Below are 15,945 nucleotides of genomic sequence, written 5' to 3' on the forward strand. Positions count from 1 at the left end.
AGTGGCATTACAAATTTCAAGAGGTAAATCTACACTTTTTCTGAAATTAAACATGTACCCAATCTCAAATGTAATATTACAATATTTTTTTTACTTTGTAGGAAAAGTCAGTTTGGAAGAATTAAAATAATTTTTTGATTTTGCATGAAAGATAATTTAACCAGTTCTAAGATCACCAAAAACCTTGTTTATTTTTCAAAATTGAAATTTTGGTTTTCATTATTTGAACAGATTTAAATTTACTAACTAATATCGAACGTGGCATCAAACTTTCAATTTCCATCGTAATTGTTGGACCAACGATCCAAATTTGTCGATCTTGAAATTTCAACAGTGTTTAAAATAATGTATGGTTGAATTTTACCGTGTTTTCGATGTAATTTTCAACTTTTTTTAGAAGAATAAGTGAAATTAATTAAATGAAAGTGAATAAGCGAATTACACGTAAGTTCAAAAAGTACTGCAAAATAATACCAGAACTCAAATCGATCCAAACGTTGCCCCACGTCAAACAGTTACAACTCTCTCTCTCTCTCTCTCTTTCTTACTTCTCCCACTGAAGAAGTATGTCTTTGTGTGTGTGTGTTATATCCGTGTCGCGAATTTTCGGCTGGTGTTGGTGTGTTGGTTCTTCTCGAATTCCAATTTTTCGAACTTTCAGAAGAAACAAAACGAGAAATTAAAAACGAGAAAACTAAGAAAAATTAATTCAAAAATTCTAATAGAAGTAACGTCATTTTTTCGTGGCGATTTCGAGCTTTCTCCTGTATCTCTCTTTCTCTTTCTTGCTGCTTCACTTGCTTTGTGTTTCTTTCCCTCTCTCTTTCCTGCTGCTGCTGCTGCTGCTTCTAACACATTCAATTAACTAGTTAAGTTTCATAAACTCCTAAAATTAGTTTAAAGAAAAATCCTTAGAAATCAATTCATTTGATAATGTCTCTCACTCTCTCTGCTGTGTGTGTGTGTGTGTGTCTATTTGTTTTCTCTCTTTTCCTCCAAAGCAGACGCGTTTGCGTGTGTGTGTGTGTGTGGCTGGTGAGTGTTTAGGATTTGCTGTCCTCTTCTTCTGCTGCAACCAAATTGAGTTTTCTTTTTCATTTGTTTTCTCGACACACATTCCACAAGAGAGAGCGCACCGGTTCCCGGTTCGCGGGTACGGATCCGGTTCCCGCCGGACACTCCGGCGCCTGCTTTCAAGTGTGTGTGGGTGTGTCTCATTGCTAAGTGTGTGTACAATTGGTTCAATTGTTGGCGAGAAAACGCGAGTACGACGACGACGACCGACAACCGTGTGTGTGTGTGATGACTACGACTGACAAGTCTTTCTTTCCTTCTTTTGCTGTGCTGGCTGGCTGATCGGGGAGGGGAGGGACACTGATGCTGTGCGGGATTTGCAGTGTCCCCGCTCCCCGCGCTTGGGCATCACGCCCAAAGCTGCTCCAAACACTTTGGACCGCGGGATTGTTGCTTCTTCTTGGCTTCTCTCTCTCCGTCTGTGGACTTCCTAACGACTAAACAATGTTGCTTTTTTGCTTCATTTTTGTGTTTTTTTTTTGTTTTGTTTAAATAAAAAAGGTAACAAAGGATTGCATGTTGCTGCTGCTGCTCCGGCTTGCACGGGTTGGTGAACGCGCACTGTGTGCATTCTAGTACAACACCTGTGTGTGCGCGCGCGCACACACTCCTACGAGATTGGTCGACATTCTGGACGAGCGACGACGACGACGACGGTGTGGTGGTGGTGGTGGCGTAAACGATGCTATTAACGGTGCTTTTTGCTGCTTCAGTTAACTTTCGGCTAGGGGGTTTAATGTCATCAACATACGAATTGCGACGGGTGGTGCTGTTTTACAGGCTTCAATAATCGTCAGTAATTCTCCTGCGGTCGACACAGGCCGTTCGTGATGGCGACGTCGTAGTCGTGCACGAGATGCTTGATGTGAGATAGTTTGCTGTGCAGATAGTTGAACCTGGGGGAAGGGAAGCGGAACGAGATTGAAATGAATAAGAAGGAGGTACTAGATTGGCATAGATGTACATTATTTGTTAGAGAAATCGTTTCGGTTTTACAATCACAGAAAAGTTTATGAATAATTTATAAGTTCAAAAAGAAGTACTAGATTAGAGCAGAATAGATATATTCAGACACTAATTTATCAATAAAATTGTTCAATTTGTTCTGGTTTTTGTAGAAAGTTATCTACTAGTCTTTGAAATTTTATCTGTTTTTTGTCAATTCAATGTAAGTAAAAGAATCTCGATTTTGCCCATGGCGAGAAAAGGTTAAATAGAAGTACTAGATGAGCTAAAAATACGCTTTTGGCTCTAAATAAAATGTAACCAGTACTTGTGACAAACTACATTTTGAATACATAACATAGACAATGCAGCTGTCTTAAATTTAACTTAGACTTTGACTACACTGCTTGATGAAACGAAACTATTGGCACTACGCCCCCCGGGGCATGGCCTTCCTCTAACGTGGGATTTCTGCTCCAGCGCCTCTGACGAGACAGGAGAAACCGGGACCGACGTTTTACTTCACCATCCGATAGAAGCTCAGTGGATAAGGCGGGAATCGAACCCGCGTCTCATAGCATCATCGGGATCGGGAGCCGAAGCCGCTACCCCTGCGCCACGAGACCCACCCACACTGCTTGATGAAAATCTATAAAAAAAATATTGAAGGATTAAAGACCTTAGTTTTTGTTTGCGGATCGAAGTGGGATAGCCACTTTTAAATGGGGACAAGGTCCCAGCAATGCGGAGGAAGAATTAAAATTTGCTGATCTGTAAACTAACATTTTAACATTTTTTTCCTAATTAGTCAAATTAATTATATCGTAAACTGGGGTCAATCGGGACACATGCGGCGAATTGGGACAGCAGTTTAAACCATGTTGGAGCACAATATTTTTCTGGTTGGTTTCGGTTAGAACAGACTCAGACCAACAAAATGTGTACATCCATTTCCAAATTTAAAAGCTTTAAGTGCTCTAAAAACTGCAGTCCGTATTTAGACTGTAGTCCCGATTCACCCCAGATTACGGTAATATATGTCGAATACAAATTTTAATGCTTTAAAATTCTTATCGATTACTATGTATTCAACTGTATACCGATTTCCACAACCAAGTCTCAATTTCCAGACCAAAATTTGATTTTTTTTTTCAACTCCGGGAATTCCCGGGACAAAATAAAAAAATCCCGAGTTCTGGAATTCCCGATTTTAGGAAAATTTAGAATTCCCGGGATGGACGCACTAATGTCATCTATTTTTACAATTTTTAAAAGATAAAAAATGGGGCGAAATTTCCGGAAAAATGTCTACGTGGTTTGTACTGCCGTTTTACGGCGATATGATGTATACGCCATTGAGGTGATTTTGCTGTAGACACGATTTTCTGTTTTTGTTCATTTTTTCAATTTAAAATGACAAATTTGAGGTCTGCTCTGTAGAAACTGTTAAAAAGTACAATAAAAATGTGGCCCCTACAAAATTTCTTATTTTTTCCTATTCTCTACGATTTTAAACCACAAACATCATTTGGCCGTAAAAATAGCAATAAAAAATCACTACTTTTCCTGCCCAATGATGTATGTATACATTGCTCGATCAAAGCTGGCTTTATTTTTTGTGCCAGCTATTTTGATAGCTGAGTGGATCCCGTATTGCATTGTCCACGTGGATACTTTAAGGGGGGGGGGGGAAGGTATTAGGGAGCGTTCTTTTATTACGTAACGCAGTTGGGGGAGGGGGTCGGAGGCCGTGTTACGCTCCATACAAAATTTTTAAAATTTGTATGGAAATTTTGTTACGAGGGGGGGGGGGTCCGTTTTTTTGCGTTACGTAATAAAATAACGCTCCCTTAGCGATTGTCTATGCTCCATAAACATATTTTTTGCGTGAACAATTGTCAGCAAGGGAGGTGGGTGGGTCTAGAATTTTCAAAAAAGTGTCTACGTGGATGTGGATAAGGTGTCATCCATTAAGTACGTCACATTAAAATCAGCCAAAATTTACTCCACCCCCCTTTGTCACGATTTCCCTATGCTTTTAACACGCAACGTCACGCTTTCTCAAAACCCCCCTCTTCCCTCAGAACGTGACGTACTTTATGGATGATCCCTAATGGACGTCCCCTTAAGAATTAAATCGAAATAATGTAATAAAATATTGCCCAATCTTGATTTGATCCCAAAACCTCAAATCAACATTCAAACACTATTGAATTTGACTTCTATCAATTCTCAATGTATACATACATCATGATGAGTAAAATTGGCGTATACATCATTGTTTGTTTGCTTAATAAAATGGGCCCCAGAGCAGTTTTTTGAAAAATTCTTTCGTCAGGAGGTAGCTTTTAAGATTCTTTATCAGACTGTACAATAAAATTGAAAATGTCCAAAATGGCGTATACATCATATCGCCGTAAAACGGCAGTGTAGATGTGCTTAAAACAAGGAATTTACAGTCATGCCTCGGTTTTGCACGCCTCGGTTTTGCACTGCCCCGGTTTTGCACCGTTCAGCTGCCTCGGTTAAGCACGGCCCAGTGCTTAACTGAAGCACAGAGCTTATGGGTTTTTTGGCTATATGGGAGACATTGGCTTTAATCGTATGAAAAATCATGCAAACATCAAAAAATTATATTGTTTTGGAATTGGGATGATGTCAGTTATCCATTAAAATTATTATTTCATGAAAATTTTCACAAAAATACGTATTTTTCCTGTATTTTGAAAATGCATTTTTTTTCTCTAAAGAATCCAAAGATATATTGTTTTTGGAATATGGGTATCAAATGATCAGGTTTTTTCATACATTTCGAATGTAATAACAAATTTTTTAGAAAATACTCCAAATTTTCACAAAACTACGTTTTTTCGAAAAAAAATACTCAAAATTTCAATTTTTACAATTTGGGTATCAAACGATCGGGATTATTTCATACATTTCGAATGTAATAACAACATTTTCAGAAAATACTCAAAATTTTAACAAAACTACGTATTTTCGAATAAAATACTCAAAATTTCAATTTTTACAATATGGGTATTAAACAATCGGGATTTTTTCATACATTTCGAATGTAATAACAACATTTTCAGAAAATACTCTAATTTTTCACAAAACTACATATTTTTGAATAAAATACGCAAAATTTTCGTTTTTACAATGTGGGTATCAAACGATCGGGATTTTTTCATACATTTCGAATGTAATAACAATATTTTTTTGAAAATACTCAAAATTTTCACAAAACTACGTATTTTTGTAATTTTTTTTTCCAAATTTCAGTTTTTACAATATGGGTATCAAATAATCAAATCAATTTTTTTTCAAAAATACGTAGTTTTGTGAAAATTTTGAGTAATTTCATTTTTTAATAACTTTCGAAATGTATGAAAAAATCCCGGTCGTTTGATACCCACATTGTAAAAACGGAGTTTTTTTGTATTTTTTTCGAAAATACGTAGTTTTGTGAATTTTTTTAGTATTTTCAAAAAATATTGCTGTTACATTCGAAATATATGAAAAAATCCCGATCGTTCGACACCCACATAGTAAAAACGGAAATTTTGAGTATTTTTTTAGAAAATACGTAGTTTTGTAAAAAAATGGAGTGTTTAAAAAAAAACAAATTGTTATTACATTCGAAATTTATGAAAAAATCCCGATCGTTCGATACCCACGTTGTAAAAACGGATATTTTGAGTATTTTATTCGAAAAAACGTAGTTTTGTGAAAATTTTGAGTATTTTCTAAAAATGTTGTTATTACATTCAAAATGTATGAAAAAATCCCGATCGTTTGATACCCATATTGTAAAAATTGAAATTTGAAGTTTTTTTGAAAAAAAGACGTAGTTTTGTGAAAATTTTGAGTATTTTCTAAAAATGATGTTATTACATCTGCCGTCCTTAGTCCCACGCTCTACAACATATTCACGGCGGACTTGACAATGATCAATGGCGTCAGCTACTTCCTTTTTGCCGACGACACGGGATTCCTCGCGTCAGACTCCGACCCAACCATCGTCGTGACCAAGCTGCAAGCCGCCCAAAACGCCATCGAACGCTACCAGAAGAAGTGGAAGATAACGACAAATGCCGAGAAGTCGCAAGCGATCTTCTTCACACGCAAGCGAAGCCCACGCTACCTTCCCCGCAGGGAGGTTTCAGTGTGGGGTAGCCATGTGCCATGGTCGGAGGACGTCAATTACCTGGGGCCGCCCTGGACAAGAAACTGACGTTCGCGAAGCACATCAAGAACGCCACGACCAAGTGCGACAAGATCACCAGGATGCTCTACCCGCTTGTGAAACGACGTTCCTACTTGGACCGCAACTCGAAACTGCTGCTCTACAAGACGGTGCTCAAACCGGCGATGACGTATGCATACCCGGCGTGGCACGATTGCGCTGCTTCACATCGGAAGAAACTGCAAGTGAAGCAGAACCGGCTGCTGAAGATGGTGTTAAACCTGGATCCCTTCCACCCGACTGACGACGTCCACAGGATGGCGAAGATGGAGCTGATTGACGATTGGCTTCTACGAGTGCTTCCAATGCACAGTGGTCCGAAACCGAAATCTAGCGTGACAAAATTGATAGCGGCCACACGTTAAGATTTAGAGCTTTGGTGTCTTCGGGACAAATGATCAGGGTCAATAGGGGCATCTTTTGGTATGGTGGACATTAGGGTGGTCCAAATTTTAGGGTGGTTCAGAATTTTTATTTTGGCGGGATGACGAGATAGCGCTTGGTGTCTTCAGAAAGTTGTAGGAACACCATTCTGAGCAACTTTGCTCAAGAGCACAAAGCTCTATCTTCAAACGGGAAGTTTCTAGAGCCATTTTTGTAATTTAGGTTTAGGTGTTTATGAAAAAATGAGTTTTTGAATTTATCAACTCAGGCTTATGTCGTGCGAGTTGGTGTCTTCTAGACATTTGAAGAGCTTATCAAAACACACATTTATCTTCCAAGAGCGAAAATCGGACCTTTTAAACGAAAGTTATAGCCAAAATACGACGAAAAAGACGCCATTTTGAAATGTGAATAACTCGAAAGGTGGTGGAGTTTGACCTCGCTCTTAGAAGCATCTGAAAGTACACATTCTAGAGTACATTTGCTGAAAATATCTCGGAGGTCTTTTTGTTTAACTCATTTAATCTTAATTTGAAAATGAGCATTTTAAATCGTTTTTGCCCATAACTTTTGATAGAATTGGCCAAAATTCGTTTTTCAAGAACGAAAATGTTCATTTTGACAAGCTCTACAATTGTCTAGAAGGGCTCAAAAATGTACAAAATGATCTAGTGGCTGTAAAAGAAGAAACAAGTTTTTACTGAAATATTTCAGGAATAAATTTAATTATTTTGTTGATTCCTGAAATATTTCAGTAAAAACTTGTTTCTTCTTTTACAGCCACTAGATCATTTTGTACATTTTTGAGCCCTTCTAGACAATTGTAGAGCTTGTCAAAATGAACATTTTCGTTCTTGAAAAACGAATTTTGGTCAATTCTATCAAAAGTTATGGGCAAAAAACGATTTAAAAATGCTCATTTTCAAATTAAGATTAAATGAGTTAAACAAAAAAGACCTCCGAGATATTTTCAGCAAATGTACTCTAGAATGTGTACTTTCAGATGCTTCTAAGAGCGAGGTCAAACTCCACCACCTTTTCGAGTTATTCACATTTCAAAATGGCGTCTTTTCGTCATATTTTGGCTATAACTTTCGTTTAAAAGGTCCGATTTTCGCTCTCTTGGAAGATAAATGTGTGTTTTGATAAGCTCTTCAAATGTCTAGAAGACACCAACTCGCTAAGACATAAGCCTGAGTTGATAAATTCAAAAAACTCATTTTTTCATAAACACCTAAACCTAAATTACAAAAATGGCTCTAGAAACTTCCCGTTTGAAGATAGAGCTTTGTGCCCTTCAGCAAAGTTGCTCAGAATGGTGTTCCCTATAACTTTTCTCAAGACACCAAAACGCTATCTCGTCATCCCGCCAAAATAAAAATTCTGAACCACCCTAAAATTTGGACCACCCTAATGTCCACCATACCAAAAGATGCCCCTATTGACCCTGATCATTTGTCCCGAAGACACCAAAGCTCTAAATCTTAACGTGTGGCCGCTATCAATTTTGTCACGCTAGATTTCGGTTTCGGACCACTGTGCAATGTTTTGGATGGGGTGTGCCACATCAGCTAACCCTCTGCTGCAGCGGATGTCCCCTTGATGTGATATTAGAATAAGAAATACCTCCTTTCCTCTAACTATCCCCTATCTATTAGCAATTTTGAAGGTTATTTTGTAATTTTTTTCCTTCCCCTGCTCAATTTTTCTCCCGTGTACCAGTAAACTCTAAACACTGTTTGAATTAGTCAGCTGTTGAAAGGTTCCCCATATCTCAGCTTAGGATAATTACTGCACTGATGTTTTTGCCAAAACAATCCAATAAATGAAATGAAATGTTATTACATCCAGAATGTATGAAAAAACCTGATCATTTGATACCCATATTGCAATAACAATATATTTTTGGTTTCTTCAGTGAAAAAAATGCATTTTCGAAATACAGGAAAAATACGTATTTTGTGAAAATTTTCATGAAATAATAATTTTAATTGATAGCTGACATCATCCCGATTTCAAAACACTATAATTTTTTGATGTTTGCATGATTTTTCGTACGATTAAAGCCAATGTCTCCCATATAGCCAAAATCCCATAAGCTCTGTGCCTCGGTTAAGCACGCCTCGGTTTTGCATCCCCCATATGCGGTGCTAAACCGAGGCATGACTGTATATGAGTATGTATTTTAAAATTAGGTTCAGTATTTTTTTTAGAACAGACTGATTGAAAAAAAACTGCTGTACTAGAATTATTCAGTACAAATAGTAATGTTTTTACAAGGCTGGCAAAACAAAAATAAATTTTAAACTTTCAGCCCAGTTTTCATAATTTTTACAATTTTTTCAAAATCGTATTTAAATAATTTACAATCAATTTTACTAGATGTTTTCAATGACAGTTTAAATTTTTCGGCAATAATATTATTTGCCTTCTGATTTTTTGGAGTTTTTTTTTTATTGAATTGCATGGCCTTAGATTGATTTTTTTTATTTTTTAAATCTGCAATTGTGAAGTACTACATTAGCTTGTGGAAAAGGTCATTCATTTCACTTAATTTTTTTTTGTTCTATTATATAGGTAATTTCTTCACTATAATTGTTATAATTGTTTAGTGTGCAGAGCTAAAAAATTCAGTAAAACAGATAACAGAAAACATATTTAAAAAAATAACCTATTCTTTTTACGATAATATTGTTTAAATTTGTGCAGTACCAAATAAACCAGTAATAAAAAAGTAATAAATTTGGCAGTCTAAATTAATTAACTTATAATAAATTTTAACAAAAACTGTTCAGTAAATTTATATAAAACAAAAATCTAATCCTTAACACTTAAACTCCCAAGTTAGAGAAAAAGGGGGAGTTTCTATACAAATTCTTCCTTTTTCTCGAGCTTGTAAGTTAAGGTGTTAATAACATTTCGGTTTTAAATATACTATAACAAAGATGAAGAGCTTTTAGGCATAGCACTTGCCATGCGAAAGAAATGTAATTCTTATAAAAAAATTATTTAAATATACCATAAAAGCCTTATTAATTAAAATGGAAACCTTAAAAACCTTCAAAAAACCTACAGACTTTTAAATGTTACTTGGGATGGAAGTAGAACAACAACTCGTTAATTAACTTGGATTACTTTTTTTTATAAAATTCCGATTTGTTTGCATTTGTGCAGTACTAGATGAGCCATTGAAAAAGTCCTTTATTCGAGTAGTAGATAGCTGATTTTTTTAGTTCGAAATATTGTACAAATATGTTATGTTACTAGATTGATTGAAATATTTTTTTTAGTATTGGATCTTTTGAAATTTTTAAATCTTAACTGCAATTTTTATAGTAGGTTTCAAAATTTACTTGGGATAATCATCGAAAAATCAAATCACGATTTAATGAATACCTTATTTTGGTTTGTTGAGCTAAATTTTGACTGAATTTAGTTCCAACGTGATCTGTGAATATGTTCTTCAAGATGTCAGCCAATATAACGACGGTGTAAAATTGAGAATAATTATTTGATAATGTAAAAGTCAAATAAATAGCATGAATTTCACTGTTTATGGTTTGCTCAACTCTAATATATAATTAGACTACCAAATAAATATTATCAGCGCCATTTAAGATTTTACATTACAGATAATTGTAGAATTATGTAATTTCAAAACTTTCTCCTAGGACTCTGGAAAAGTTAAGGAATCCTATTCGACGTCAGAAATCTAAAATATTGTGTTTTTATCGCTATCCAATTACCAAAAACTTCGGACAATCAGGTCTGTACTGTCTGGAATTACTTTTAAATTATAACGTTTCAACAAATTTTCCTTTTTTCTAGAAATTTAGACCATTTATCCTGCGAAAAAAAGGACGACCTTGCTTTTTTATGTTTTGATATTTTATCAGCCAATTTATGATTGCTAATGATTAAATGAACTGATTAGCTTTTAAGCTGGAACAAATTAAGTAAAATCGATCGCCGAGACAAACCTACAACCATTTTAAACTTAAAAATAGACGATTATGATCAGTCTGAAAAATTAAATTTTTCAAGCAACAAAATCACAATCACAAGAAAATACCAAAAAATTTAAAGTTGTTATACCTAAAATAAACGTTATAATTTTAATACAAATGTATGCTTTGAACTAAAAAAATGGTTTAAAAATGATACATTTTCGGTAGCAATTAGGAAATCAAGTGCAGTACTAGACCGCCAACTCAAAATGCTTTTAAAAGTATAGTGGTTTGAGTTTGCATTTTAAAATAAATCAATGACAAGCATCGGAAAAAGTCAATAATTCGTTTTCCTAATCTAATCTAATACTTCATTTACCGGATCTCATTATTGATTTCAGTGATTTAACTTTTTGTGAAGTTTAGTTTAAGAACAACTGACAAACGTTGTCAAGTAGTACTAGATTGTCTTAAAAACGAATACAACCAAGAATGCGCCTTTCAGCTACTCACCTTTGCTTCGTTTCCTGAAACCGGTTGTCCTTTATACTCTCGTCGTACTCTTTAATTATTTGCCGTTGAATTTCCTAAAATAAAACAAAGCAAACAACCAAATAGTAAACCACGTTTCCAAGATCATGCCGCACTTCCTACCTTGTACCGCCTCTCGTTATTCCGCTGGTGCTGCAGGTCCTCCTCCAGCTGAGCAAACTTCCGCGACACCCGCTCGACGATCTCGTGCAGCCGCCGGTACTCTTGAAAATCGTTGTCAAATTCAGTCTTGTATTTACGCCGTTGTTCCACCGTGGTTATCCTAGTAAATTGATCACTGCGAGAAGGAAATGACTCGGTTTAGAATTGCCTCCTTCCAAAAAAAAGCTAATAACTCACCTAAAGTCATCCTTCAGGCTCTTCACCTTCTTCGTTTCCTCCCGGTACGCGCTGATCTGGTCGTCGTAGTTGTCCCGGTCGGAGATCACCAGCGTGTCCGCCACCATCACGTCCCCGGCCGAGTGCTGTATCCGCTTGGCCACGTCGTTCGGCACGAGCGAGTAGCTCAGGCTGACGCCGCTGTCTTCCGATTCCTGCGCGTTCGGGGTTACGTTGGATCTGCAAGGGGACGGGAATTTGTTTGTTTGATTAATCATTCTAGTACTGCAGTTTTTCGCTGTTTTCGACCGTCTGCCGGGTGGCGGACTTGATATTTTGTTGTAGATTTTTTTTAAAGCAGTTCCAAAGCAGACCCCAACACCCAATTGTTTGTGGTGAAAAATTGCCGCGCGCAGTGGTAGAAAAAAGTAGTAGTAGATTAGCAGTGCAGAAGTAGGTGGTTTTGCGTGGTGGTGACAGAGAAAGAGGTAATTACCCATGGTGGTGGTAGTAATTCGACGAACGGTTACTGTCGTGCGGCCTCGAGCGTGGGTTCATATTGCTAGTGTCCCTGGAATCAGTCACACCTCGCCTAGAGATTGAGGGTTTGTTGTGGGGGGTAGGTTGTGGTGGTGATGGTGGGAAGGAACATACATTGTGGAGAGGGTAATAGAGGAAATTGGGTTGGGTTATTGAGCTAAACAAACTTGTGGTGATCGTGCCATACAGGGTGAAACTAATCGAGAGTGCTGCTTGGGGGAAAACGGCAAGCAAAGGAAGAATTCTAGTACTACACTTCAAACGATTCAAACCGCGTATTAACACGACGAGAGTTAGCACTCTGAATCACCCAACGATCATTCTAGTACTGCACGCGCCAACTTACCGGTTAATGTCCGGAAGGATGTCCTTCTTGTAGTGACTTATCCGCGGCTTCTTGGCCGTGGGCATCGCACCGGCGGCCCCGCCCTCGTCGCCCGCTATCGACGGTCGCTTGCTGCCGGACGGGGGACTGCTGCCGTTGTGCGCACTGGACGGACTCTGGCCGGAAGTCGACGAGCCGCCGTCCGAGCTGAGCGGAGGGGTTAGGTTTTGGGGCTTTCTCCTAAAGAAAAAAAAATACGCAAGAGAGTTTCAGATTAGTAACGCCTAGACGGTGAAGTACGAGTCACGCAGACCTTTTGAGCGTCTGCCGGTCCTGCTCGGAGTAGAAGGGCCAGTCCTCCTGCACATCGTTCCACATGTGCCGGTGCAGGTAGTACACGTTATCCCGCATGCTGGCGATCGCTTTGAGGGCCTGCGCTATGCAATTCTTCTCCTGGCCGCGGATACCGTCTGCACAATTTTTTTGTTTTGTGATATTCAAATTTCATATTTTGTATTTTTTTTAAGTGTCGTGTGTTGGGAAGATAAAGTAAAGATCAGTAACCAAGACGACAACCGACAAAGTGGTGGACAATTACCTTGCGCTAACTTGGCGTACAGTTCTGGTTTCTTGTATGGCCTTAGTGCTAGTAAGTGGATTAACCTCTCACTGTGGTGGTGGTAGTGGTGACAGCCGGAAGGACATCAAACAGGGTTCAGGGGCAGGGGGAAGAATAAAACAAGAAAATTTTGTCAAATTCTAGTACGCTTCACAACGAACGGAATGGGCAGGATGATCCGGTTAAATTATGCAATGGATTTTTAAGGATACAGTAGTTGTTCGGTAACTGGGCGTTGTTTAACAGGGCTTCAGATAAACGTCAAAAAACCAAAACAAACCGAAATGACCGAGGGGTTAGTGGATGCAAAAATCATGTACACTAAATAAAACAACAATTTCCAAACTTTTATTCAATTTTAAGTCATAATTAAAGAAATGTCAAAATTAAGCTTTGTAAATAAATTTGATTAACTTTTATTTTTATATTTCATCAGGAAAATATTACGCATCGGTGATCCCCTTGTTATTTTTCGTTCAGCTCAGTTAGCAAGCAGCCGACTGGGCTACGTTCTCAGCCCAGTTACCGAACAAGTACTGTATTTCTGATTTCTGAAATTCGGCTCAAAGTTCAATTCTGTACATATTTGTTCAAAAAATAGCAACACAATGACAAAATTGCAGTACTAGATTGAAAGTTAAATTATTGTACTCAAATTTAATCTTTCAAAATAATGTATTGTTGTTTTTACAATACTTTAAAGAGTTTTCCATTATTTATAAATAACTTTTTATTGATTCTGTGATATTTTTTTCAATCTTTTCAACATGTTCTTAAAAACATAAATAAGAATAAGGAAGAATTTCAACTTTTTTAAAAGGTTATTTTTAGAAATACAATATCAAAATATTTTTCAAAAAAATTTCAGTGATTTTTTTATTTTTATAATACCATTAATTTTCGTGTCAAAAATAATTTTGTGAGTTTTTTATTTCTCAAACACGAGAAATTTCCTGAATTTCAAACATATTTTTATAATTCATTGAATTAAGTTTTTCTTGTTTCAGTAATATTTCTGTGAGTTTTATCATTGACCGTTAACCATCTTTAAAACATGCGCACTTCATTAAAAAAGAAGAAAATTATCTGAATCGTTACTTATTTCAAAGAAACAAAGCTTATTTTATATTTCAAAATATTTTTTTAATTGTGTTATTTTCTGTAAATATTTCCAATCATTTTTTTTTGTTTCTGTAATATTTCTGTCAGTTTTTTTTTTTCATTTATTAATCATTTCAAGTTATTTAAAAATATTGACAATAAGTCAGCATTTTAGCTATTTTCAAAGTTTTTTTTATTAAATATTATTTCAATATAATTTTAATCCAGTTTTTATTATACTTTGAGTTTTAGGTTTCCATTCTTTCGATATAATTTGCATTTGATTCAGTAATAATTTTTAGCGTTTCATTTTATTTTTCAAACCATAGAAATTTTTCTATGTAAGGTTCAATAAATAAAAAAAAACATTTTTTTTTAATCTTTTCAAATAATCTATCTTTGATTTTGTAAATTTTGTGTGAGTTTTTCTATTCCCTTAAAATGTGTTATTTTGTTTAAGTAAAATATATATTAAAATTGTTACATTCTTTTAAACATAGTAGTAGTTTGAAAAAAAAAAATGAAATAAAAAGTCAAAATTCGAACAAAAAAATCAAAGTTTCTTTCTTTTTTTTAATTCAAACGGAATTATTTTTAAACTTAATGTTTTATTGTTTATCTCAAAGAAAATTTTCAACCTTCAATTCAGGGAGTGTTCTTTAATTACGTAACGCAGTTTGAAGGAAGGAAGAGTTGAGGATCGGTTTACGCTACATTCATTTTTTTTTTATAATTATAGAAATTTTGATACGAGGGGGAAAGGAGGTCAATAACCATTTTTTCGTTACGTAATTAAAGAACGGTTTCCTTATTGATTTATTCTTGTTTTTGTAATATTTTAGAGAGTTTTTCATATTTTTTCAAACATGAGCAGTAGGGTGGTCCAAATTCGGGCTTCAAATCAAATCAAAGATTGACCCATCACTAGGCTAAATTCCAAATTTGAGCTTATTCTGACCACGGGAACCCCTTCCTCTAAACGCTTGCAATTTGTATGGTAAAGATTATCAAAGTGTATTGAGAAAAGCAACTGTTTTACTTTTTACCTATGGATTGCGCCATAGTTATCCGATTCTCACCATTTCTTAGATGTAGAACCATCATTAAATTTTTTTTCGTCCTAATCTTGTGGCTAGTTGGTGTAACTCGGTGTTCGACGCAAGTATTTGTCATTCCTTCCAAATTCCAAATGTTATGAAAATTCCTGATCCGTTCAACCAATAATCGTAATTTGAAAAAAAATAACCCCCCGGAAAACTCACCGAATATTCCGCTTCATAATCTCCGGCTTGCCGTGCTGCGTCCGGCCGTTGGTGCCCCTCGCCGTGCCATTTTCAGACTTTTGCTGGGACTGCTGGTAGGGAGGATCGTGCACCGTTGGCTGGTAGCCCGGTTTATGTTGCTGCTGCTGCAACGTCACCCCGGAGGACTGGTTGTTGACGCTGTGGTTGTTGTTGTTGTTGTTGTTGTGGTGGAGGTGGTTGTTGTGCTGCTGCTGCAGGCCATTGCTTTTCGCCGCCGCCGCCGCCGCTAGTTTTGGTGATGTCGAGAGGTTGTTGTAGCTACTGCTGTTGTTGTTGTTGTTGTTGTGGTTGATGACGTTGTTGGCGACGTGGTTGCTGTGGCTGTTGCCGTTGCTCAGCAGATGGTTGTTGTGGTTGTTGTTGCTGCTGCTGTTGTGGTTGTTGTTGGCGGAGGCGACTGAGAGACTACTATTACTATTGTTGTTGATGACACCGGCACCACTACTACTGTTGTTGTTGCTGATGTGGTTGTTGTTGGTGGTGCTGCTACTATGGTTATTGTAAGTGTTGTTGCTAGAATCACGTTTGCTTAAAACTGAATTACTACTAGGAGGAATGTTGCTGATACGAGTGGTTGGATTTTTAAT

The 15,945-nt window shown here is 36.6% G+C and overlaps 1 protein-coding gene across 1 annotated transcript in view; it reads right to left on the bottom strand.

The window, feature by feature from the left end:
- Positions 1-396: 396 nt before the first annotated feature.
- Positions 397-15,945, bottom strand: part of LOC6035876 (RNA polymerase II elongation factor Ell) — a 99,200-nt gene continuing 83,651 nt past the window's right edge. Inside the window, 8 exon segments of the mRNA XM_038257004.1 lie at positions 397-1,970; positions 11,113-11,186; positions 11,254-11,428; positions 11,491-11,709; positions 12,356-12,574; positions 12,648-12,804; positions 12,933-13,003; positions 15,317-15,944. Of these exon segments, the coding sequence (XP_038112932.1) occupies positions 1,868-1,970; positions 11,113-11,186; positions 11,254-11,428; positions 11,491-11,709; positions 12,356-12,574; positions 12,648-12,804; positions 12,933-13,003; positions 15,317-15,944 (1,646 nt within the window). The 3' untranslated portion in view covers positions 397-1,867.

The sequence above is a fragment of the Culex quinquefasciatus genome, chromosome 2, assembly GCF_015732765.1.
Source record: "Culex quinquefasciatus strain JHB chromosome 2, VPISU_Cqui_1.0_pri_paternal, whole genome shotgun sequence".
Classification (NCBI taxonomy): domain Eukaryota; kingdom Metazoa; phylum Arthropoda; class Insecta; order Diptera; family Culicidae; genus Culex; species Culex quinquefasciatus.